Raw genomic sequence first — 26,768 nt, 5'->3', positions numbered from 1 at the left:
TTCAAAGAAAAACATTTATTTCCTAAAAATGAAATACAAAAATGAAGTTAGTCTGTTAGCAGGAATGAGCATTTGTTAAAATATCCCTGCAGGCTAAATCTTTTCAAAACAAAATGATTCTGTAATAAAAAGTAAAAAGATAATCTTCGCCATACAAGAACAGCACACTATATAATTATGTATTTATCAATAGTATTACACAAAATGAATCAACATTGTAAACTCTATTAGTAATAATAGTGAAAAACTAACCTTGTATTTTAATCTGTATAAATTATAAATGCAAATGTTCATGAAAAAATTTGGCAATCTGTTCTTTTTACTATATATATTAAATAGTATGAATAATTATATCTAAATTTATGGTTTATTTGACAGACAATTTACCAGAAAACTACAATAATTGTAATAAATCTATAAATTCATTAATACAAATACAAAAATTAAATGGAATGGAATAAGAAATAGCAGATCATGTTACACAAGGTTTGTTTCTTCACTTATGATGTTTATAATTGACCACAGTCCCCAATAGAAATCTTTGCCGAGGTCTTTCCACTCTGAGACCCGTAAGACTCTAATTTCTTAACGACATCCATGCCCTCAACAACAATACCAAACACAACGTGCCTGTTATCAAGCCAGCTGGTTTTTACAGTCGTTATAAAAAACTGACTTCCATTAGTATTTGGTCCAGCATTAGCCATCGATAAAACACCTGAAATAAAAATAAAATTTAATGAACAATAAATAATTTTTTATGTTTCTTCTACCTTTTATATATATATATATTTTTTAAACAGGTATCAATAATTTAAACCTTTCAATACTCTTAACTGAAATAGATTCTGCTTGTAAACGTACAATTGCACACAATAATTTAAGAAACTATATCTAACAAGTACATGCATACTCTAAATACATAATTTAATAAAATAATCTAACAAAGAAAATAATCTTATCAATAAAACAAGAGATACACAAAATTTACTGAGTAATATTTGGATTTTACAGAATTTTCTCTTTAATTAAAGTTATTTACTAATCAATAAAATCTCGAAAAAATCTATTAATCACTTGGTCAAATTTAATATTTTGAAAAAACTGAAGTAACCAGAATAATCTTATAAAACTGAGTCACTAGTATTAAAGGCAATATAATTACTAGTAGGAAGAATTAAATATATATAAACTGAAGCCAGAAACTTATCAGAAAATTGGGACTTAGTATGTATAAAAATATTATTAGATAATTTAGCAAGCCTATACCTAATTCAGTTAGCTTATATAGTTCAAGTAAACAGACTGCGCATGCCAGTGTTTAGGCAGGTGATTCATAAACATCTCCTGCAAATCCTGATGCATATACAAGAAACTATGCAACGTTAATATTCAGTAACCACGCACTATTATATTTTACAAAAATTACATTTATATATATATAAAATATATTTTAAACTTAAATATATTAAAACAAGTTTCTTTGAGTTTTTCAGTTATGAAATTGTCAATCCTCCACTAACAGTAAAAGTTCACTAACATTTTAGATTAAATTTCTACGATAATAAGTAATAAATTCAATTCAATTTTCATCATCTGATTGCAGGAAATCTGTAGTGCTGTTTGTATTAAGAAATACAATGAAAATCTCAATTTTGTTTTTTATTATATTACGCAATTCCCAATAATTAGGTTCAACAGTATCCATTACATGTTTTATACAATTTTCCATTCCACCTGGCCTGTTTTATCAATGGCTTTTAAGCATAAATTTTTAACATCAGATATTTTAAAAGTAGTATTGTCTGTCATTACATGACTTGTCATTTCTCCCCAAATTAATTCAATTTGGTCAAGTTCACAATGATAGGGAGGTAATCTAAACACAGTTTTACAATTAGATTTTTCTAACTCAGTTTTACACACATTAAAATTACTTCTATTATGTGAAACCCTTTGCAATAATTGGACCTAAAGTTTATCCTATTCAAAAATCACTCCTTTTGAACTAAACAACATTTTGATATCTATATTTTCCAAGACAAGACAGGAATTTTTTCAGCTTTAATGAATAAGATGCATTGTCTAAGACAACAAACGTCTTCCAGAAGAGGAAACACATCCCTAAACATTTATCAAACAAATAGGATGTTGAAATTTTTTATTTTTAGGACTGCTGTAACATCTAGTTGTGTGCACCTCTCCTTTTGATTGCAATCAACTGAACCATAAGTGTCCAAAAAAGCCCAAAATCCAAAAAAATTTGAATTTTAGATTTGTTTCTTAACAGCAGTAATAAGTTCTCATAGAGACTTTTTCAGTGATATATCATAAGTGGTACTTATTTTCACTGGTTCCATGTTATAGCCAAATAAAATTTTAATTAATGAAATATTGGATCTTAAAAGGGAAGGCACATCGATTCGAATCGGCTTCAACTCCTTTTTTTAACTTTTTTTTTTTAAATTTAAATATACTGATTTATTAATAATTATTAACAACAAATGATTGTAAAAAAATTTTTAGAATAAAAAAAATTAAAAAATATCAGAAGTTATTAATGAAATATACATACTTTTCATTTTAAAAAATGTGTATGTAACAGGCGTGCGTACAAGGAAGTCATGTGATGGTGTCCACATCAGATTTTTTGTATTTAACATTCACATTATTTCATAATTGATAAAATTTTGTTCTTCTGAAATCTGATGGACCATTATTGTCATTTACCACTCGTTAACACTTCGTCTATTATCAACAGTTGGTTTCAAAAATAAAATCCATGTACTTTGTACATATCATATTTTTTATCAAAATTTTTTCTTCAATTGACCTCTGGGATTTTGTTTTCTTATAAGACCATAATTCATTAGTAAAGTTATTCTTGCAAATCACACTGTACACAGAAGCAGCACAACTTCCACTTATGTTAGCTGTTTTATTAATGACATCCAAAATCAATGCTGTTGGATTACTGTGCAATTTGCTTTTGTAAGAACTTAAAATGTGTTTTACCACAGAACTTAAGAGCTTTTTTCACAGCCTTTTTTCAGAGGGGATATCACTAATTATGCACTATTATAAGCTGAATCTGTATCAGACATGGTGTAAAATTAACGGTAACTCAAGTCATACAGACATAAATCTAGGAATACACTACTCAAGTTCCAAAAAACTTTAAAAAAAATTGCATTATATCAACTACAAATAACATTACAGTAACTAAATAAATAAATAACAGAAACAAAAAAATTTAACATGAGAACAAAAGAGTGATCATAGGAAAAGATCAAATGTTTTAATAGAACTGAGAAGATAGAAAATTATATATATTAGATTACAAGACTAATCATAGACTTAGTCATATAAGTCAATTAGTCATATAAGTCATAGACTTATATGACTAATTTATACAATGACTAATATGAGTAGTGATTATAGTGTTGTATATAGATATTGCCACACTATGAATCAGCACTGATACATGGGATGTCACTCAGCAGAATCATGATGAACTCACTCACACAATTGCAATCTTTCTTTATTCTCCTTTATAAGCTAACAGAATGCAGTATGATTATCTTTAGTCTTACTCTTTGTACTTATTTTTAATGCTATGTCTGTATTGATTCTCATGACAAAAAATATGCAAAATCAATTTTGTAATTCTTTAAAACCCAAGTCAAGTTTCTCTAACTGATATATTTTGAATTAATCTTATTAAAACAAAAACTAGCATTAAACTAACAAAAATATCTTAAAACTTCTAGTGTGTTGCTACATGTATTTCTTAGCACAGAATATTTTACCAATTAAATCAAAAACAAACTACCCTCTTAAATATTGCATCGGTAAAATAGACAACTAGCATTAATATGTTTACACACTACTACTCTGACTTCCAAGCCTTCTGATAGATTTACTCTATACTAAAACAGAATGTAAGTCTTAGAGGAGATTGTGCAGGTATATTATTTTGTTCACTACTGTTTACTAACTTGATTTTTATTTTAATTTTTAAAACTTTAAACATTAAAAATCAGTTTTCTCTGATTTCTGATACTAACAGATAGACAATTCCTTATGTAACTGAAAAAATAATATTTGGTCATCTTCTTAGTTTATGCATTCTGTACAATGATACAAGAATTAAAAACATTTTACAAATATAATTTTGTTCTGCAACACTGTTCCACAAACTCAACAAGCATAGTGTCCATTAATTTAGCACAACTCATATTTCTGCAATAACCGACAAGAAACTCACAGATTATACTTCGAAGACGGAACGTCATAGATTATAGTTTGAAAACAGCATGCATTCAGAAACTCAAAGTATTTCCATATATGTGTGACAATATAACTAAGAATTGGACAATTAAGAGCAGAGATTCCTTTACTTATCAAGAGGAAGGAAAAGAATCCACAAACAGAACAAAAACAAATGACATGACGGATGGAAAAACAAGCACAATCCATTTATCTATTATACACAAGGTAGCTTTAAATCCATGGAATCCTCTTAAATAAATATAAATGTATATATAGAATGTCTTGCAATATATTTCCTTCAAAGCAGTTAGCTTCAGCAATTACAACTGCTACCAACTAACAAGTTTCTTGAAATATTCTGTTGTTCATTCTTGAAACTTTGAATTATTCTATTGCATTGATATCACAGGTTTTCATTTCTAAGAAAACTTTTAAATCAAATTCAGTGGCAGTTGTAATTTTTATGTTTTTTTTATTTTTTTTTTTGTTAAAATAACTTCAAGTTTAAATTATCGACTACAGAAAAAACATCAATAAAATAAAAAATCCACAAAAAAATCACTCAAAAATTATAGTTCAAGCTACTTGTTAGTAAAACAAAATTACTTTTTTCCTAGCATACGAAAACTACAAAAAATTATGTATTCTGTAACACAAATATTGTTGCTGTTTAAAGGGTTAAATAATAATTAACTGTTATAATAAATTCTCAATTAAAAATTCAAGAATACAGATCTAAATTGCAACAATACAGTATATTTTCTCAATTTAAGAAAATAATTCTTACAAGATTTAAAACCAATATGATAGAATAATTCACAATAATAATTTATTAACTGATGAATGCACTTTAAATTAATTATTAATTAATCTCTAAATATCAACTGAACTGATAAGAAAGATTTATTACATAAATGGGGAAAATTTTTTTATTTATAATAGATAAAACATCACACTACATAAGTAGATTAACTTCTTAGTTACAGAGAAGAAAATTAAACTATAAATCTCTACAATACTAAATACTGAAATATTTGCTTGAATAAAAGCATCAAGTAAGTATAAGGTTGAGGAACTCACAATGCTTTAGGAAATTTATTATTTTTCATGCCACCATTAAATTTCATTTTAAACTTTACTTATACACAAAATGAGAATTATAAAAATCAGAATAAAATCATTCTCTCAGCTGTCAAAAACCCAGTGTATATGCTGGGTTAATTAAGAATATTTGGTGTTAGCAAAATAAAGAAAACAAAAATGACACTAAGATGTAATTTATAACACTATGATTAAAAATAATCTGCATACAGTACCATAATACCCTATAAAAAAATTTGTGGATATCACAAAAAATGTAGAAAAACTACTTTACACAAATTTCATGACTAATGTACTCATACTGCAGTTGATAAACAAGTTCTGTTACTACACTTTCCTACAGCAAATCAGCAATCAAAAATACAACTTTTCTGGTCGATAGTTTAAATGTTATCTAAATTTTAAAGTACTATATAAACAATTTTAAACAGAAACTGAGAAGAATATATATTTTATGGAAGACTATTTTATATCTTTCTTATGAATGTTTTTAAATCTTTGTAACCACTCGCTAACTTCTATGCATGGGAAGAAACTGAAAATTAGATAAATATGAACTCACTTGACTCCATTTTCAAAAAAAGACTTTTTCAAAAATAATTCTGTCTAAAAAGTTTTAATTAGTTAAAAATATCCATGCAGTAAACCATAATTGTGGTATAGATTTATAAAATATTTGTAAATTCTGAAGAAGTCTTTTGTAATAGGCATTTTATAGTAACAAAAATAAATTTTGTTTTATAATTTTCATAAAATAAACTATTTGTAACAGTCCACATACAGAAATTAAAGTTAAAATAAAAAACTCATTCAATTTCAGAAAGCTTTATATAGTTTGCTATAAATAAATAGTACCCTGTAAATAACCATTACACTAAACAAGTAACTCCTGCCGTAAATACCTAAGTGCAAAAAGTAGCACGTAAGTAGCATGTAAAACTGGTTTCAACAGAGTGAAATACAAAATATCACAGCTTTTAGCATTAAGACGTAGTTGCCATCACCTGAAAGAATGAGTTAGTAAATTTTGTTCTCAGATACAATCTGTTTAAAAGTAGTGATTTTATTGCATTTATAATTTATAAGGTATACTCTAGAAATTTTTAACCATCCATTTATTACTATTAATTACTTAATCAAAAGTCTAAAATTTACCTGGTCCAGTATGCTTCAGAACAAAATTTTCATCCTCAAATTTATTGCCATAAATGGATTTGCCTCCAGTACCATTATGTTTGGTAAAATCACCTCCTTGACACATGAAATTAGGGATGATTCGATGGAAAATACACCCCTTGTACCCAAAACCCTTCTCCCCTGTGCACAAAGCACGGAAGTTTTCAGCTGTCTTCGGTACTACATCACTCCTCAGCTGTGAACACATGTATTTGAATTTATTTTTTAAAAAAAAGAAAAAAAGAGGCACAAGACAAATTTAAATCGTACACACATATGACTATTTAAAAACACACACTAACATGGATTTTCTGTTGTTTCAGCTAGAACAAAACGTGATAATTATAACATGAAACAAAATAAGTAAAACAGCTTCAAAATACATTAGCTATTTATTGCACTCATAAAAAGAAATGTTACACAGATGTAGTACAGGAGGGCTGATTAGTACTAGTTTAGTGCATGTAACAGTTTACTAATATCTGAAACATCCACATTAAAGAAAAAGAATGAAAAAGCCCATTAATAACTGATTTAAAAGTGTTCATGGGAAGACAAAATTTATAAGTCACATTAACAGAAAATGTATATGGAACTATAAAATATTAAAATTTGTGAAAATTCAAACATTCATTGACTTTTACTTTATCAAAACATTCAATTCTACTCCAACGGATTGAATAATAGTAATATTTAAATAAATTCCTTCATTCTGTAGACTTATGTACATTCTTGTTATTTATATCATCAGTTTAATAATCAGACATAGAAATTTGGTAGTTCTTTAAGCCTCATTACAAATTATATTATTCACACTATATTCTACATCAGGTCTGGTTTATACTTAATAAAAAAAATTCTACTACATACACTTCAGTTCTGTTATAACTTATACATTTTAGTCATCAAATTTTCATCTCGCTGAGTAAATATTAATCAATAACACTAAATGGCAAAATCAAGAAATAGATTTAATTATTACGGATTTAAATCACATTTCACTAATTAAGTAAAAGAAAAACATACAAAATGAATTAGAAAATCCTTAAATCTTATCGTGGCTTTAAAATTTTAACTATTAATGCAGCTATGCCTGAAATTAACTAAATATGTTAAAGAAAGATTTTATGAGGAAATAAAAACTTCCATTAAAAAAGTTTAAAAAAAAACACTTTCTTTATTATCTGCAATGACTCATGCATTTGGTTATTTAAATGTGTTAATCTATCATTAATTACAGCTTTTCCTGTACTTAATATCACAAACAATACTATATTACTACTTCTACATATAAAAATGAAACATTCAAGTTCAAAACAATGTAATTGAAATATTGAAAAATGTTTGGTCCAGAAGGATAAAACCAGTATAAACAAATCACAAAAATTAAATAACTATTATACAGATATTAATTTAGAAATTAATTTGGCAATAATAAGAGCACAACATTTAAAATTAATATATAGGCTGTGCACATTCTCATTACTTAACTGCAAACATGTACAAGGTAGGAAGCACACCTACACCTTTTTAAAATGAACAATGATTTCTTTAGAATACTAATATAATACCACATAGCAGTCTTGTTTTGAGCTAGTTTTTCACTATCACTCCTTCTACTATGTGCAATTGGCATATTGCAGGGTAATTTTAAATTTAGTAATTTACAACAATCTTAAGGAATAGCTTGCTGTAATAATAAAAAATCAATTTGCATTATACCACCCAGTCAATTTTTATAATCATAAGGCAATTAATTAGAAGGTATAATCTTTTTCAAAAGATACATGCACTCTAAAGATACTCAAACGCATCTAAAAATTTATTAAAACTTTACTCTATGTAATCTTTAAATTTCTTACTATTGTAACCTTTGTTCGTATGAAACTGTTTGTTCCAAATGGACAAAATTGTACATTGGTGGTTCTTTGAGGCTGCAGCTTTAATACTTTAATTTTACTTACCAGAATTGGGAATGGGCTTGTCTGAGATCCTTTTTCGATCCAGAGGTTATACAAAGGGCACTAGTAAAATAAAAGCCGTCTAAAGGATAACTGTGAGTCTTCAAAAAAAATCTTCACAACTGATAGTAATTATGTATGCGATATTACTGCATGATTATGCCGTCTAAACCTTGCACTTGAAGGGCACTTGACTACTTTAACTACATAATGGGCCAGGAACAAACCCCCACACAAATAAACAATTTACAAGTATATTTTCACTGATAAAATATTCCTACTAAATTATACAATCTTTTCTTTTATGAAATAAAAAAAATTATAAGAAAATCTCATTTCAGCTGTTAAAACAGTACTGTTAAACAATGTCGATTTAGTTTAATAAACATGGGCAGGCTAAATTTACATCACTTACCATTTTCACCGGTACCTTTTAGAATATTTTCACCTGATCTTTCACATAAAAACATATATAAAGACATGCATAAACATATACAGTCTGTTACAACTCACTATTGGCAGAATTCAAGAGATCACAGATCCAATTTGAAATTCTATTTTTAACTTTGATTTTTTTCAAGACCAGTTTTTATTTGTCCTTTACAAAGTTTCATCTTTAATTCAGGTACTCTAGCAACTTTTATGGGAAACTGAGCAGAATTTTTTAACATTCTAATAATAATAACATACATTTCCATTTGAATTTGCAGCATTTATCAATGTAATTAAAAGTACTTTAATACCACAATCATATTTGCAACATAGGTCAAACCCAGCATTAAACAGTTGAAATGAGATATTCTTATTTTTAAGTATTTTTGGTTGTATTACATTCTTTTACATCACTAAAGACCGACAAGCACATTTTCCAACAATTTTAAAATACTGAAAATATAAACTGATAATTAAAAATTTGTAAATAATTTTGATTCTTTAATAGTAAGCTGTTTACATAATTTAACTATATTTTCTCAAATTGTAAAAATAATTAATAGTGTTATTATGTAAACAGGTTATAAACTATTCCTTTTTCAAATAGTTGAAAATGGAATACTTAATTTTTCTGTATTATAAGCATTTGTCTGATAAAAATGAGCCTTTAACATGTAATTTTATATATTTTTCTTACTATGTTAATAGATTTAGTTTTTTCATTTTGTGATTAAGTTTCCAAACAGTATTGTAACATATATTTTAGATTGGCCCGATGTTCAAGTAATAGCTGTTTTGCACATCACAATGCTCTTAAAATGCAATAACTGAGATTAGCTAAGTACAACTCTATGTTTTAAAAATACATTAATTCACAACAAAGCACAGGAAATAAGCAAATTAATTCAAATACAAATACCACTAGAAAAAAAGTGCCCCTTTAGTTTTCAAACATCAGCAAATAGGTAATTAAGATACTAAAACTACAATAGTTTTTGGAAATGCTTGAAGATATTACTAAGCTTTGTAAACTGTCTCCAATTAACAAAAACAACTACAAAACATGCCCCTAAATTCTAAAAAATAGAAATAAGCAACGTGCAATAAAATTTCACTGGAGGATGTGACACCAGAGAAGATAACATTACAAAAAAATCAAAACTGTAACAAGCACACAAATTACTTTAGTTTATTTACTACACTGAATATGAAATAATTTGTAAATTCTAAACAAACAAATCACATAACATAATTTAACAATAACTACTTTTTAATATTTTATAGTTTACTGTAATTAATATTTATAAGATAAAAGTCTCCCTCTATGAATCATGAGACCTTGCCGTTGGTGAGGGAGCTTGAGTGCTCAGTGATACAGAGTAGCTGGACCAAAGATACAACCATATCAGAGAGGTATCTGTTGAGAGCCAGACTAAGGAATGATTCCTGAAGGAGGGCAGCAGCAGCTCTTTCAGAAGTTGTTAAGAGCGTACGTCAGGACGACTTAAACGGCCATATCAACATCACTCAGTCCTCTGAATACTACACAGCTCAAAGAAATGGAAAACTACAGCTGCCTTTTTTCGAAGAAAATTCTGCATTGTTATATAGCAATGATGGAGGCGCCTTCCTTGGTAAAATATTCTGGATAAACTAGTCCTTGTTTGGATCTCCGGGTGGGGACTACTACGGAAGGGGGAATTTAAAAAATAATATTCTATGAGTCTAAGCGTGGAATGTTAGAAGTCTAAAAAAGGTTGGTAAGTTAAAAAATTTAAAGAGGGAAATGGATAAGATAAATGTAGATGTAGTAGGAATTTGCAAGATTCGGTGGAAGAGGAAAACGACTTTTGGTCAGGTGATTTTAGAATAATTAACTCAGCTTCAAATAATGGGCAGGCAGGAGTAAGTTTCATAATGAACAAGAAGATAGGGAAGAGAGTAGATTATTTCAAAATGCATAGCAATAGAATCATTGTAATAAGGATAAAATCGAAACCTAAACCGACGATTGTTAACGTCTATATGCCTACAACCACCCATGATGATGATGGGGTAGTATACAAAGAAATTGACGAAGCAATTAAAACACATAAAAGGAGATGAAAATTTAATAATAGTTGGAGATTGGAATGCAAGCATTGGAAAAGGCAAGGAAGGAAATAGATTGGAATGCAAGCATTGGAAAAGGCAAGGAAGGAAATATAGTGGGTAAATACAGGCTGGGTAAAAGGAATGGAAGAGGGGACTGAGTTTTGCACAAATTATAATTTAGTAATTGCCAATACCCAATTTAAAAATCATAGTAGAAGAATATACACATGGAAAATCCAGGCGATACTGCAAGGTATCATGTTTAAGCCAAGATTTAGAAATCAACTCGTTGACTGCCAAACTTACCCTGAAGCTGATACTGATAGCGACCATAATTTGGTGATAATGAAATGTAGATTGGGGTTTAAAAACCTGAAGAAAAGGTTTCAGATGAATCGGTGGAATTCAGAGAAGCTTGTTGAAGAGGAGGTAAAAAAGATTTTTGAGAACATCGCTAGAGGTCTGCGTAAAAAAGATAAAGTAGAAAATGTACAAGAAGATGGGAGAATGTTAAAAGGAAATTCTTAAATCAGCATAAGCGAACTTAGGTGGAACAAAGAGAACTGGTAGAAAACCTACGATTTCAGACGATATGTTGCAGCTGATGGATGAACGTAGAAAATATAAGAATGCTAGTGATGAAGAAAGTAAAGGAACTATTGACAATTAAGAAATACTATAAACAGGAAGTCAAACTAGCGAAAGAAGAATGGATTAAATTAAATTGTTCAGAAGTGGAAAGAGAAATGAACATTGGTAAGATAGATGGAGTATACAGGAAAGTTAAGAAAAATTTTGGGATACATAAATTAAAATCTAGTAATGTGTTAAACAAAGATTGTAAACAAAGATTTACAATACGAAAGGCAAAGTCAATAGGTGGGCAGAATATATTGAAGCGTTATAGGGAGGAAATGAATTAAACAGTTATAGAGGAAGTCGAAGGGGATGAAAGGGGAAAAACAATCCTGAGATCTGAAATTAAGAGAGAATTAAAAGATTTGAATGTCGGAAGGCTCCTGGAATAGACGGAACACCTGTAGAGTTACTGCGCAGTGCAGATGAGGAAACGACTGATACAATTTTACAAACTGGCATGTAATATTTATGAAAAAGGGGAAGTTCTGTCAGACTTCAAAAAGAGTTATAGTCATGATACTAAAGAAAGCAGGAGCAGATAAATGTGAAGAATACAGAATTAGCTTAACTAGCCATGCATCAAAAAATTTTAGCTAGAATTCTGTACAGAAGAATTGAGAGGAGTGGAAGAAGTGTTAGGAAAAGACCAATTTGGTTTCAGAAAAAGTATGGGGACAAGGGAAGCAATTTTGGCCTCAGATTAATAGTAGAAGGAAGATTAAAGAAAAACAAACCAACATACTTGGCATTTATGGACCTAGCATTTTAAAAAATTAGGGTTCAAATACAGAGATAGAAGAATGATTGCTAATATTTACAGAAGCCAAACAGCAACACCGATAATTGAAGAACATAAGAAAGAAGCCGTAATAAGAAAGGGAGTCTGACAAAGATGTTCCCTATTCCCATTACTTTTTAATCTTTACATGGAACTAGCAGTTAATGAAGTTAATGAACAACTTAGATCCAGAGTACCAGTACAAGGTGAAAAGATAAAGATGCTACGATTTGCTGATTATATAGTAATTCTAGCCGAGAGTAAAAAGGATTTAGAAGGAACAATGAACGGCATGGATGAAGACCTACACTAGAACTACCGCATGAAAATAAACAAGAACAAAAGAAAAGTAATGAAATGTAGTAGAAATAACGAAGATGGACCACTGAATGTGAATATAGGAAGAGAGAAGATTATGGAGGTAGAAGAATTTTGTTATTTGGGAAGTAGAATTACTAAAGATGGACGAAGCAGGAGCGATATAAAATGCCGAATAGCACAAGCTAAACGAGACTTCAGTAAGAAATATAATTTGTTTACATCAAAAATTAATTTAAATGTCAGGAAAAGATTTTTGAAAGTGTATGTTTGGAGTATCGCTTTATATGGAAGTGAAACTTGGACGATCGGAGTATCTGAGAAGAAAAGATTAGAAGCTTTTGAAATGTGGTGCTATAGGAGAATGTTAAAAATCAGATGGGTGGATAAAGTGACAAATGAAGGTTGCGGCAAATTGATGAAGAAAGCATTTGGAAAAATATAGTTAAAAGAAGAGACAGACTTATAGGCCACATATTAAGACATCCTGGAATAGTCACTTTAATATTAGAGGGACAGGTAGAAGGAAAAAATTGTGCAGGCATACAAAGTTTGGAATATGTAAAACAAATTGTTAGGGATGTAGGGGGGGTATACAGAAATGAAACTACTAACACTAGATGGGGAATCTTGGAGATCTGCATCAAACCAGTCACATGACTGAAGACATAAAAATAATAAATAAAAAGTAAGATGGTTTCTTTTAAGTTTCATTATATATAAAAAAAACCTTTAACAAGATAACTCGGCAGAATAAGTTTGGATAAGAAAATACAAATTTGAGTTTAAATTATTTTGTAAAAAGTAGTTATCATATGAATTAATGTAACAGTTTTTAACAATCCATATACCAATATCAAGCCTGTTATCTATACTATTCCATAACTAAGAAATATATAGCTATTCATATAAGTAAGAAATATATATATAGTTTATGTACAAATATTCTATATACTTTTTTACTTTATGTAAGCATAAATTCTAATAATTTTCAACAATTAAAATACAGTAATTTTAATAAAAATGACATTACCATATAGAAAACTAACTTTTGTACCTTTTTACCTTCACGAAATATCAAAATAGTTCAACCACTTTGGCAGTAAGAAGTTGTAAAAACGTTTTCTCAATTCCAGCTCATAACACATCAAAAAAATTTTCACAACAGTAATATCTTATAATCAAAATTTAATGATAAAACTGCTAATAAATTTGAACTGACAGTTAAAAAGAGAAAAGTATTGAAAAATAACTTCTTTTATGAAATAAAAGAAACAAAAAAAATTAAGGCAAAATTGATTAAAAACTTCAAAAAATAAAAACATCTACCCAAAACTTACTAATCCTTAATTTGGTGAAAACAGATTATCTGCAATAACACAAAGCCTGGTTTGACAAAGATAAAAAAAAGGGCAATGAAAACTTTCTTTCTGATATTTGAACTACGGTAAAATTGAAACCATAAATACAATCTAAGTATGAAGGGAACAAAACAATACAATAACATTACTGGTTACAATCAGAATAAACTTGAAGATGCTAAACTAAAATAAGGATTAATATACTGCAAAGAATTACACTAGATAAAAGTAATGGGAATAACAAACATTGGTATACAGGAATATTGTACTGAAGTATGCTACTCAGGGAGGGGCAGTAGACTTTCAAAATCATTGATTTATTTTGCTTTTACAACAAACAGTAAAATTAAATAATTTGTATACTTACTTATGCCATTCTTAAAACAAGATAGAAAAGTGTTATTGTCCACTTTTCACATAATCATTATAATATATTCATTTTCTGTAGTATTCAATTTTTCTAAGGAAAAATACATATTTTGCATTTTACAATTGTATACTTCCATGTAAAAGCATATGAGCACATGTGGACATTAAAGTACCAAAAACTGTATATTTTATTACTACAGTACTTTTTATTTCAACAATTATTTGTATAATTTCTTGGTTAAACTTTATGATAACAGTACAGAACAAAAAAATACATAATTATAATTTTAGAACAGTTATAGTTCTAAATTATAGAACTATGGATATTCCGACATAGTATAGGGTAAATATTATTAATTGTAATTGAAATACATAAGAAATATGCACAAAATAATTTTTTTTATAGCAAACCTTTAACTTTAGTTAATGTGAATGTATAACCAAACTTCAGGCAGCAAATACTAATGCCATTTTGTGTAAGAGATTCTGAGCAAAGCGGTTTTTTACAATTTTGTTTTTATTTACTCTAAATTATGAAAACCAGGAAGTGGGAAAAAGTTGCATTCAGATACCTGATAAGGAGTTAAAAAAATACCATTATGAATAATAATTCAATTAATTTTTTCTGTGATATCGACTTAAAACTTTATTTATCATATTTTTTACATTAATATTTGTGCAAGAAAAAAAGTTAAGTTCACTGACAGAAGCAACATAGGCCTGTTTTAACATTTTAAATTGATATTTAAATGTTAAATACTTTAATTTAATTTTTTTTAAGTTAGAATATTTAATATCATTATTCAAACAACTTTAACAAGAATACATAAAATGTCTGTTACTATCTTAAGTATATGAACATTCTTATTCTAATTACAAGGTAAAATTAATTGTTTGATAGCCGGGTTTTAAAAGAAAACAGTTTTGCTTGAAATAACTTTTAAATTGGCCTTCTTTATAGGTTAATTTTATGATTGAGCACAGCATGTCATCATGTATATTAAGTAATATCAGTATTATTAGTAAATTGCTTAAGGCCAGCCAGTATTCTCCCACTGTCCTTGGTTGTTGGAAATTTATATATATTTTTTTACATTAAAAAATCTATTTCTTATTTTTTCTCAAAACAAATCAATGATGAGAAATCAATCAACACAGTCTTTTATCATTAATTTAAAAATAGACAAATTACTACAAGGACAAAACAAATAGCCCATAAGTACAGAGGGGAGAAAAAAAGTACAGAGGGGAGAAAAAAAGTACAGTACAGGTTATTATCAGGCTTATTATCTGATATATTTCAATAACATCTGTAAATAAAATCTATGGTAGTAACTTACACTTAAGTTATTAACATAAATTTTAATTACAGACCTTGAAATTTTTAAATTATATAAAAAACAGCTCTGTAAATAAATATGTCAATTAAACAATGGCAAATTAAATCTAATATGAATTATGACATAGAAAAAAAGCAATCGCATCACAGCAGAGATTGTAGAATAAAATAGTATTCTAAAAATCACCAAATTAAGAAACATCGATAGTTTTACCAATCAATAGCAAAGAAGAATACATAACATATACAGATTATCACAAAAATTAGTCTCAATGAAAAAAATTAAATACATTAATTATTATTCAGTTAGTTTAGTTATAACGCTAAATATAAGTTTGTTATAGTATTAACAAAGCTAATAAAAATCTGAGATAAAAACATTTGATGGAAAAAATAAAAAGTGAATCTTAAAATTTTACATCATCTAATAAAATTAGGGTTATTACAAGACTGAAAGGAATTTGTGGATTTTCAATATGATTTTTATGTATGCTGTTGCATTTATCTTTAATAAAATACGAAGAGAATATGTTCCCTTATATCTATATCAGATTCAATAATGTCACCTTAACAAATAACCATGCAGATATCAAACAAATAACAGTGAATTATTATTTTTCATAAAGAACTTGATTAAACCCTTTAGTAATCAAAACAGCCTACGTAAGTGCCGGTACTTTTATAATAGAGCCAAAAATTTATAATAATCTGCCAATCTTTCAAAGGAAAACCCAAGGGAGAACTTGATTTCACAATAAAGAAACCAATGTTTTTAAATGATAAGATTAACACTTAGCTTATAAGCCATCTTCATTTATTAAAAAACAAAAAATGTATCTATTACAACTATTAAAACCAATTAACACTCATAAGCTATCTTTATCCATCAATAAAAAAATAAATCACAATTATTAAACTGCCGAAAAAAAAACAAACACCAGTTCATTACAAAATGTTTATTTTAAATGTTTATTTCTCGCAAAAAGAAATAAGCTTTTGTAATTTTAGACCTCTGGAAAAAAAATAAATTTAAAAAAATAATTCTAATGCTCAAATCTAATAGCTTTTCAAGACTAGATAAACAATGTTCCAGAAAAGTCTAAATCGAATCATCGATATATCATTAATAATTAAACAAATAAACCACATTGAAGTTCAGTCCAAAGCAAACAGAAATTTATTTAAGAAAGAATCTTCCATAACCCACTTACATGAAATAATTTTAATATAGAAACTACTTATATAATATTACTAATATGGAAATGTAAGTGGTCACCAATTAAGATTTCTTTAATTTATTCATAGCTAAAATGCCAAAAAAATTAAACTACAATAAGTTTTTGAAATTGGTAATTCTTTAAATTTGATTAAACAAATCCTTTTGTACTTTTAGATTATCCTATAAATAAACAAATTTTTAATACACAGAACAATTAATTTGTTTTCAAAACAATGTAAAAACATGATCCCAAAGCAAATAAAAGAATATAATCTTTACACAGTATTTATGTATAGTATTCTTTATTAATCGATCTAAAATGGCAAGAATCCTAAATTTCAAAAACATTTTTTTAATATATTAATGTAGCATTTTTGTTTAGTACGATTTAACTTAACTGCTATTAGTACAGTAATCTAGAGATACAATCTGGCAACTTGACAAAGGAAAAGAATGGTTACTCTAACACTACCACATCCCACACAAAATCTGTAACATTCCACACAGTATAAGTCACTGAACTGCATTATGTTCTGTAACTACTAAAAAAAAATCATATTAGTAGCACAATAATAAAATCTGAATTCAATTTTTAGCATTATAATTATTATTAGGTCAACTCAGTTTTATACTTGAATAATTCATTTACTTACTAATCAATAGAGTGGTCAAGGAGATTAAGAACACTATCTAATCGAATAAAACAGAAATAACTACATAAAGTAGTGAAATATTCACTAACTTCCTAATAAAAATTTAACTGAAATGAACTAATAACTTAAGGCACAACAATCCGGCATAAGAATTTTATAAAAACCCAGATAATCCAATCCATCCAGCTTTATCAGTTACACATATATTAGTTCTCTATAATGAATTTTTAACATTAAATTCATTTTAATGTTACTCAAATTTTAATACTTTTAGAACAATTAATATGACATTTTTGATCAATCTATTTCAGTTTAAAGGTGGTTGCTTGCTGGTAACATTTTTTTTTGTTATTATAGTCAGCTGCATCTATACAGCCAATCTTAGTCATATATATCCTCTCTTTTTCTGTTAAGCCTCTGGAACCACAGTAAGGTATTACTTCAGAGGATGATATGTATAAATGTAAGTGAAATAGAGTCTTGTACAGTCTGAAGTACAATACCTGAGATGTGTGATTAATTGAAAAGTAACTTAAAATTATCAGGATTTGAGCTTTAGAACTCTTGACTTCAAAATCCGCTGATTTGCAATGACGAGTTAACCACTAGACCACCTCGATAAGCTAGTTGTATATACCTTGATTTTTCAATTTACCGTAATTTAATTTTTCTTATTCAGTTGAACTATGAGTATGCTAATCTTCATAAACAAATTGTTTTCTCAAATCTAACTGCACTTAATTAAAGATATAATTTTTATAAAATATATTCCAAATGGCTGTACTGAGAGCTGATTTTCTATTGGCTATGTATGTTTTATCATTATATTATAATCACTTTTATTAGATATGTTTGTTGTTAACACATTCGTTGTGCAAGAAGCAAAATTACAATGAAAGTGAAAACAAAATGAGTGAAGCTATAGTCAACAAAAAATATTACAGCATGAACTTCATGCCTGAAAGAAAAACAATGCTCATCGCATCAATAGCCAAATATAAAGGCAACCTGAGAAACTTTTAAATTGATGCTAGAGTATTAAAAAAAAAGAGTAAAGAAACTATCCTAGTGCATAAGCAAACAGATAAATAGCAACAGGTTTTTTGAAAATTATATAAGAACAAAACAAAAATTTGACTACACAGGTTAAATCTATTTACAATGAGAAGACAGGGACAATGTCACACTTACACTGAATGATATGGAAGACATTGTTGAGCATTATGAAGACAAGCATTGATCCTCTAATGAACTCTTAAGTGATGCTACTACTTAACAATTTTAATAGGCAAGCTAAATTGTTAATGTTATTCAAAAAATTATTTGTTTTAGTCATAAAATAAAATGTATAAGCATGAGCTAATGAACTGTAATTATATGTATATAGACTAACAATTTTTCTAAAACACTGTTTTACAGAACCCTGTTGTACAGTCTTAGGTAGATAAATATTGTAACTGAGCATCATAATGATATTTTAAAATTTAATTTAAATCAACTTGTCCTTAAATGCCATAAATTATCAATAATTTATGAATTTTATTTAGTTTACCGTAATCTTTTTTCTGTTTAGCCTGCGGGAATCACCATCAGGTATTACTTCAGAGGATGAATGAGGATAATATGTATGAGTGTATGACTGTATGTATGAATGTATGAATGACTGTATGAGTATAATATATATGACTGTCTTCTACAGTCTCACGTCAACCATTACTGGGATGTGTGGTTAATTGAAACCCAACCATCAAAGAACACCGGTATCCAGAATCTAGTATTCAAACACATGCAAAAGTAACTGCCTTTACTAGGACTTGAACTCTCGTCTTCGAAATCAACTTATTTGCAAAGACATGGGTTTTACCATAATCTTGCCATACCACAACTGAAAGCCCGAAAATTAATATAGATTATATTAAAAATATGAAATTTATAACAATTTGACGATGAAACTAAAGCATTGACTTTAAATATGCTGCAACCTAGTATACCGAACTATACTTAAGTTAATGTACATAGATCAAATTAACAAGCAAATGTTAGTCTTGTCTTGCAATTTTGTTTTATACAAGCTAAAGAAAATTATTTCAATTAGTCCATATAACCAACCAAAGCATTAAAATTAACTAACTTCAGGCTCTAAATTGTATAAATTGAGATGTGCATAAATGAAAGTGTCAGGTCAAAGACATGAACGAAATATTAACTATGGTTATAGACCTATCTGTTAGGCCTACCTTATAGTATAATCTAATCTATATACTATAATCTAACTTTTAAACCTCCTACAGCAGCCTGTTTAAAAAATAAGTAATGTGCTTAAATTTTTTATAAAAAAATAACCTAATGTCTATCAAGTTTGAATTATGCTGACTTTGTGTAAAATATAAAATTAATTTATAAACAAAAGGTTAAAACTGTTGCCCTGTTAATTTATATTTAGGTACTTATGTATTAACGCCACCGAAGCTACAGCTGTTTAGGTTATGTTGACTTCGTATACTGACAAATTGTACATATATCAAAATAACCTAACTAAATATAACCTACGCTCGCTTCGCTCGCTAATCTCTTACGTATTAACGCCACAGCAGCTACAGCTTTATTTAAAAACAAAGTAGTCAATCGGATTTCAGTGGATTAACATTAATTGGTTTTCGGTGCTATAACATTAAGGTTATATTATTAATAAGTTGTATATATTATGCATATTTAATGTTAATTATAAGAGGTTAGCGAGCAAAGCGAGCGTAGGTTATATTTAGTTAGGTTATTTTGATATACGTATTATTTGTCAGTACATGAAGTCAACATATCCTAAACAGCAGCTGTAGCTGCGGTGGCGTTTATACGTAAGTACCTTATATTTAATATAATAGTGGTGAATTTAGAACTGCTGAAGACTGAGAAATGTTTCCAACAGCTAACAGGTGTAACAAGTTCAACTGAAGTTACTGTTAGGAAAGCAATTATTACAATGAATATTTTTATGACATTTGGGGAAGAATTATTTCTATACAATCAGTGAAATAGGAACAGGTTTAATTTATAATTTCTTATACTGAATAGAAAAAACATGTACTATAAATTAATGTAATACAACTTGGCAATGAATAATCTCTCATTAATTAATTACTTGATTAGCAAGACATTTCATGAGTGTCAGAGAAATATAGGTTGATGGAAATATTAATAAACATGTGTAGATAACATAATTTTTATTGCAAAAATATTACTTATTCAACAATGTAAGATAAGGTGTAAAAGATTAATGTAAAGATAAATAAAATTACCCAGAATCTGTTTTCTTTTTTTAATTAAAACAATATTATTAAACTACAATTTGAAAAATATTCTGAAACACGAAAACTTAAGTTCTTATGTATATGTACACAAAGAAAATAAATAAAATTCATAAAACAAAAGCATATAGGTGTACACACAAAAAAAATTATTAAAAAGGTAAGATTGGTAGATAAACCATATACTTCAGGAGTGCTGTAAACTATCCATTTTTCATTTTAACTGTATATTACAATCAACTTTTACAGATTCTTTGAATTAGAGATTGCAATAATACATAACATACCCCAGCTACCTCTAATTTGTCTATATTAATTTTATTACTAATTTTCTTGGATCATCACACCACAGACCAGTACACCTATAAAGGAAAATTGCAGAGAGAAAAATGAAGAATGAGACACAGGAAAGTCTCAAAAAAGATTTGAAGCAGCCAAGTACTTAAAAATATTAAGTTGTCTGAGGCTCTTAATAAAATTAACTCAAATGGAAGAAAAACATTCACCTAACCTGCAATTGCAACTAAAAATGGAACATAAAACATTTTTTAAAGGAAAATAAAAGCTCTCAAGGACATAATATTAAAAAAAAATGTAATTTTTTTTAACACGACTGATACAGAACCTGATATCAAACCTCGTTGAGACTATACTTAAGCAAAACTATGCTTATACTTCAGTTGAATTACAATATTATGTAGTAAAATTGTTGAAACAATAATTAACTATGTAGCATACATTAATATTAGATTATTAATGACGGAAAACCCATCCAGACTTTTGTCTGCATTTCTCATCCAAATGTGGAATATGTTATAACTTTCTTCAGATCTTTTTGTTTATCTGTCTACATAAGTTTTTAAATAGATTAAAATGAATTTATCAAATGAAATAAATGAAAAATTATCCAAGTACTCACCCTCGAGTAAAAATAGAAATTAAAAAGCAAGTATAAATTAAACCAGTTAAGTTAAAATAATATAATAACGGTAATCAACCTATTTATATAACTTAGAAACTTTGAAAACGAAGGTAAGCTAACTGCAACTTGGTTTACACATTGTATACAGTTTCACAGAGTTATTTGTACAGACAAGTTGTTGACAAGAATTTAATTTGTTTGAAATTTTATAACTGCAAACACAATAAATTTTTTTTCTTTCAACACCATATAATGTTTTGCATAACCTTTTATAAATTCCAATTCAGAGATAAAAAAATTCAACAAAAAATTTTTTCTTCAATAATTTACAGGTTTAGAAATTTGTGAATAAATTACGTGTTACTCTACCAATAAATAGCATCTTATTTTCTGATTTAAAATTTCATTTGTACTTTACTTACAAAAATATAGTTCTGGACATAAAATACATGTGTACAATTATAGACTCATTCTAACAATCAGCCAGCAGTTTAATATTTAAGGTTAATCCTACAAATTAGCAAATGAAGCAAACATTAGGTGATGTTGATATATGAAGTTCAGTAAACAGAATCATTAGTTACCTAGCCTAAACCTAACTAAATTTAACTTACATAAAGTTATTTACTCCGTTACTGCATTTAACTTAATTTAACATAGTCTTAGGTGAATCTAATCTCAATCTTAGCTTAATTATCAAACTTAATCAAAATTATTTAGTCCGAAAATAATGTATATTATACTTGTAGTGTTGAATCACAAAATTCTTGATAAAGGTACTTTTTAACTTATGAGGAATGTAACTCAGGTGAAAGGAATTTCTGACGAATAATTTCAATTATAATGAACAAATTGGATCCTAAATAGAGTATATTCAAAGTTTCATCAAAATCAGAGGCGAGTCCCTAGTTGTATGGAATTACCTAATACAGCACTTTTACAACTTTTAATACATAGCTTATGAAATGTTCTATTTGTATATAATGAGTGTTTAGGTTAACTAGTTCTGTGTAAAAGATTTAAATATTTTTTTGGTTGTACAGGTTTTAGAGGGACTTATTCTTTTACAGAAAAAGAATATCTTAAAATATGCTTCATGTGAGAATTGACATAAAATAAAAGATGGAAATATGTTCAATGATGCAAATTTTTAGGTTAATAACTTAAATGGCAGTAAAAATGTACTACCATTTGTAGATCGACATGATGAATTGATGTATTGCTATAAAATAATAAAAATCATTACAAACTTTCTAAATACCTGGAAATATGCTTCCAGGCCTTTTCCAGATTATAGAAAATCATGATCTCTTCTTTCCTTTGTTATTACTATTTAAATTGAACTACCTTTAAAAATATTGTATAAAAACATATCTCCAGTAAATTTAGTTGTAATGTTTATTATTTTATAAAAATTTATTCATAAATGACAATGAAATTCTTGTAACTGAAAATAAACTTTACAGTAGTTTAGAAGTAAATTTCTACACATCTTATGAATCTGTTAAAGACCGATGAAATGGGAAAGTTAACAGATAAAAAAGAGAAACAAAAACAGTGTTCAGCTGAATCTGATTAATAAATAAATATTTTAATGAAAAGAAAAAAGGACAATACATTTACTATTACAGAAGCAGCAAATAAATACAGCCTAGTAAACTATTTTAAGAAAATACTTTATATTATAAAAAGTTCTGTTTTAGTTCCAGTTAACACCATGGACACTGAGATTACATACTAAAATATATGTTAAATTCCCCCCCCCCCCCAAAAACCATTATAAAATTAAACATTTTATGTCTTATTAAGTCTTAATAAATTGTAAGTGAACATTTTGTCTTACTCTGCATGAAAGTTTGCTAACAAACTAAAAATAAAGGGAAACAAAAGAAAAGGAGGGTAAATTTAATTTACATTGCACAATAAAAAATACACCTCAGTAATCTTTTAGCTTAATACATATGAATTTGAGAAAACATATACACAGTATTCTACAACCAGTGTTAAAACAATTTAAGCAGTCAACACAAAATTTAGCACTATAACAAATTGCAATTGACCTTCAAGAAACAGATAACATAAAACTTTCATCACAATAGGCTATGATGTAATTCAAACCTACACACTTACATGCAAACTTAATTATAACTACAAACAAAATAAATCCTAGGCTATTATATTATACAAATGCAAAAGTGAAGCTAATACAGTTTAGACTTAAGTAAATTCAATTTAAACTCAACTCTACACAAAATCACATGGGCTTGAACGGTTACAATACAGTTTTCATAAAAATCTTAATACTAATTTAAATAGTACATTTACATTCTATTAAATTACAGACTGATAAGAAAAAACTAATTGACTCTACCTATAATTATAAAAGTTAAAATTATTAACCATTTTTAATAAAAAATTAACTTTTTATTAGGTTTACAATGTTATCTTTTAAGGATCAAATAAATAATCTTCACGCTGATAAAATTTGTATTAACATAATTATTTCTCAACAAGCACAATTAAAACAGTTAAAGAATAAAATAAAAAATAATCTCCCTTCCCATTCTAACAGCCTGCAAATTTAGTTTTCATAATTTGTATAATACATAATGATTAAGTAAGAATTGCCATTTTTGTTGGCAAATTTTGGGTGTGGTTGCATTGAAAAATGAGGGGGGTTTGATAAAATATCTTAGTGCCCATTAAAGTAACTCCTACTCACAATAAATTCTAAATGAACTGAAAAAGATCCCTCTTACAAGTCAGAAATAAAATTGAAAATATCATAACAGCATTACAATAATTGGTAACAGACTCTTATAATTATAAAATTCACTTCAAAGTTAAAATAAATATTAAATTCAATATGAAAATGTCTCCAAAAAAATGATAATTTTTAATCTGTTTAGCAAATCAGCATATTCCAGTATTGTTATCTAGTAGCTCAAACAATAATGTAAACATACAAAGAAACATTCATACTAGTTCTACTGAAATAATACAATCTTTTATTTTTAATTTGGGGGGTATAAGAAAAATTTTAACAGAAAAGCTTTTAGAACTAAAATTTAATTAAAAATTAAATAAAGGATTATCACACAGATACAAAGTGGAATTGAACTGCCAAAAGCATATAATTACTGATAATGCTTCATCATCCCTGCAGGTAAATGATTGATTCATGGGTTAGGTAAGATAGTTTGTATCTTACACCTTAACTACGAAAGTTCAGCAATCACGGGTTCTTTACCTTCACACATGCACATTATCTTAATATACATATATTTTCAATTGCAGTTAAACGAACATAAGGACAATATGGGTTACCCTAATCGCAAGTATTCAGCTTAACTTATTCAACTTTAATTAGACAGACCCGAACATCAAAACCAATTCACATAAGAATTTGGGAATAAGCTAGCTTTACATAAAATAAAGTTTTTGATGAAAAAATCCGATCTGTAATTAAAAGTTGCTGATTAATCAATTAAAACGTGTCTTAATCGAGAAATATCAACAGGGCAAGAACAGAAAACACTATCGTGAAGGCCACGCCATTCCATTCATCGGCATGCTTCATCCGGCAATTAGGACTTCAGTAAAGAATTCTATGATTTTACTCCAAAGAACACTACATACCTCCATCACAATTCTTCCAACATGCTGATCATTAGCCGACATGTCGAAATATACTCTTGGAAGTGCCGACATCTTTTTAGAATATTCTCTAATAATCCACTGCGAATACCCCGACTGCAGCCACCTACTACGCTCTGCTAACGCTGAGAGAGAGCGGAATTGGCGGCAGAGAATAAAACCAGGTAGGGCCATGTTACAATCGGAAGTAATTACCAATAAATGTACAGTAAAACGTTTTAACTAAATAATTAAAATTAAAAGAATATAAAAATAAAATAAAAAGATAATTAAATTACATAGAAAGTTATTGCAACGACCTTTAACCAGTAATAAATATAAATAGATCTTATAAATACGGAACTATTTTTTACGCAAGAAACACTTAGTCATAACAGCATTTAAAATTTGCAGGAAGTAAAAAAAATTAACCTAGAATAAATATTTGTACACTTTATCGTAGAACGTTGTTTGCTACATAAAAAAATAATCCATTACCCTGAAAAAAATTGTTTAGGGTACATTGACTCAGTTCTCAAACATTTTACGTTGTCTTCTGCAAACATTTACTATAATTATTAAAATTAAAAAATAATAATAATAAATAGAGACAAATTAAATTAAAAATTGCAGTATCGTTAGCCCAGATTAATACATAAATTGTACGTATATACATGTACACATATGTATATGTGTGGATGTATACATACCTACACATTCATATATAGATAGTATACTTTACAAAATTATTCGAATATTTTTATTTTATAGTATTAAAACTTCATAATCATTATTCAGTAAAGTATTTTTTCAATTCCATGATCGAACTTGAACATTCCAGGATACACTTCCCGCGCCATTTGCGTCGAATTCAAAATAGCTAAACATTCAATTGTGTCTTAGGTTAGGTTAATGTAAGAAACAATTTTTGGTTTTCTGCAACTAAAAAATCCTTTAAAGTGGCATTATCTCTCAACATTAACAAAATATATCTAATTTTTGCTGGTAACTTATTAAAAATTTGGTAAGTTACAGGATGAGAGATATTTGCTGTCATATAATTAGTATTGTTTTTTCTTTCTCCAATGACAATATTAAACTACTCTGACAGTATGTTTTTAAATACTCAAAAGTAAAATACTATTAACAAAAACAAGGGTTTCAATATTATAATATTTTAATTATTCTTATGTTAA

General features: G+C 27.7%; 1 protein-coding gene across 1 annotated transcript; it reads right to left on the bottom strand.

Annotated features, from left to right (window-relative positions):
• Window positions 1–25,829, bottom strand: LOC142322139 (peptidyl-prolyl cis-trans isomerase-like). The gene is made up of 3 exons (XM_075360870.1): window positions 25,576–25,829; window positions 6,529–6,745; window positions 1–718 (listed from the first exon to the last, which is right to left on the bottom strand). The coding sequence occupies exons 1-3, from the start codon at window positions 25,765–25,767 to the stop codon at window positions 510–512; spliced, it is 618 nt and encodes a 205-aa protein (XP_075216985.1). The 5' UTR covers window positions 25,768–25,829; the 3' UTR covers window positions 1–509.
• Between the last annotated feature and the right edge of the window lie 939 nt (window positions 25,830–26,768).

This window comes from Lycorma delicatula, chromosome 3, assembly GCF_047948215.1.
Source record: "Lycorma delicatula isolate Av1 chromosome 3, ASM4794821v1, whole genome shotgun sequence".
NCBI classification, from domain to species: domain Eukaryota; kingdom Metazoa; phylum Arthropoda; class Insecta; order Hemiptera; family Fulgoridae; genus Lycorma; species Lycorma delicatula.
This window is presented reverse-complemented; position numbering and strand designations above follow the sequence as displayed.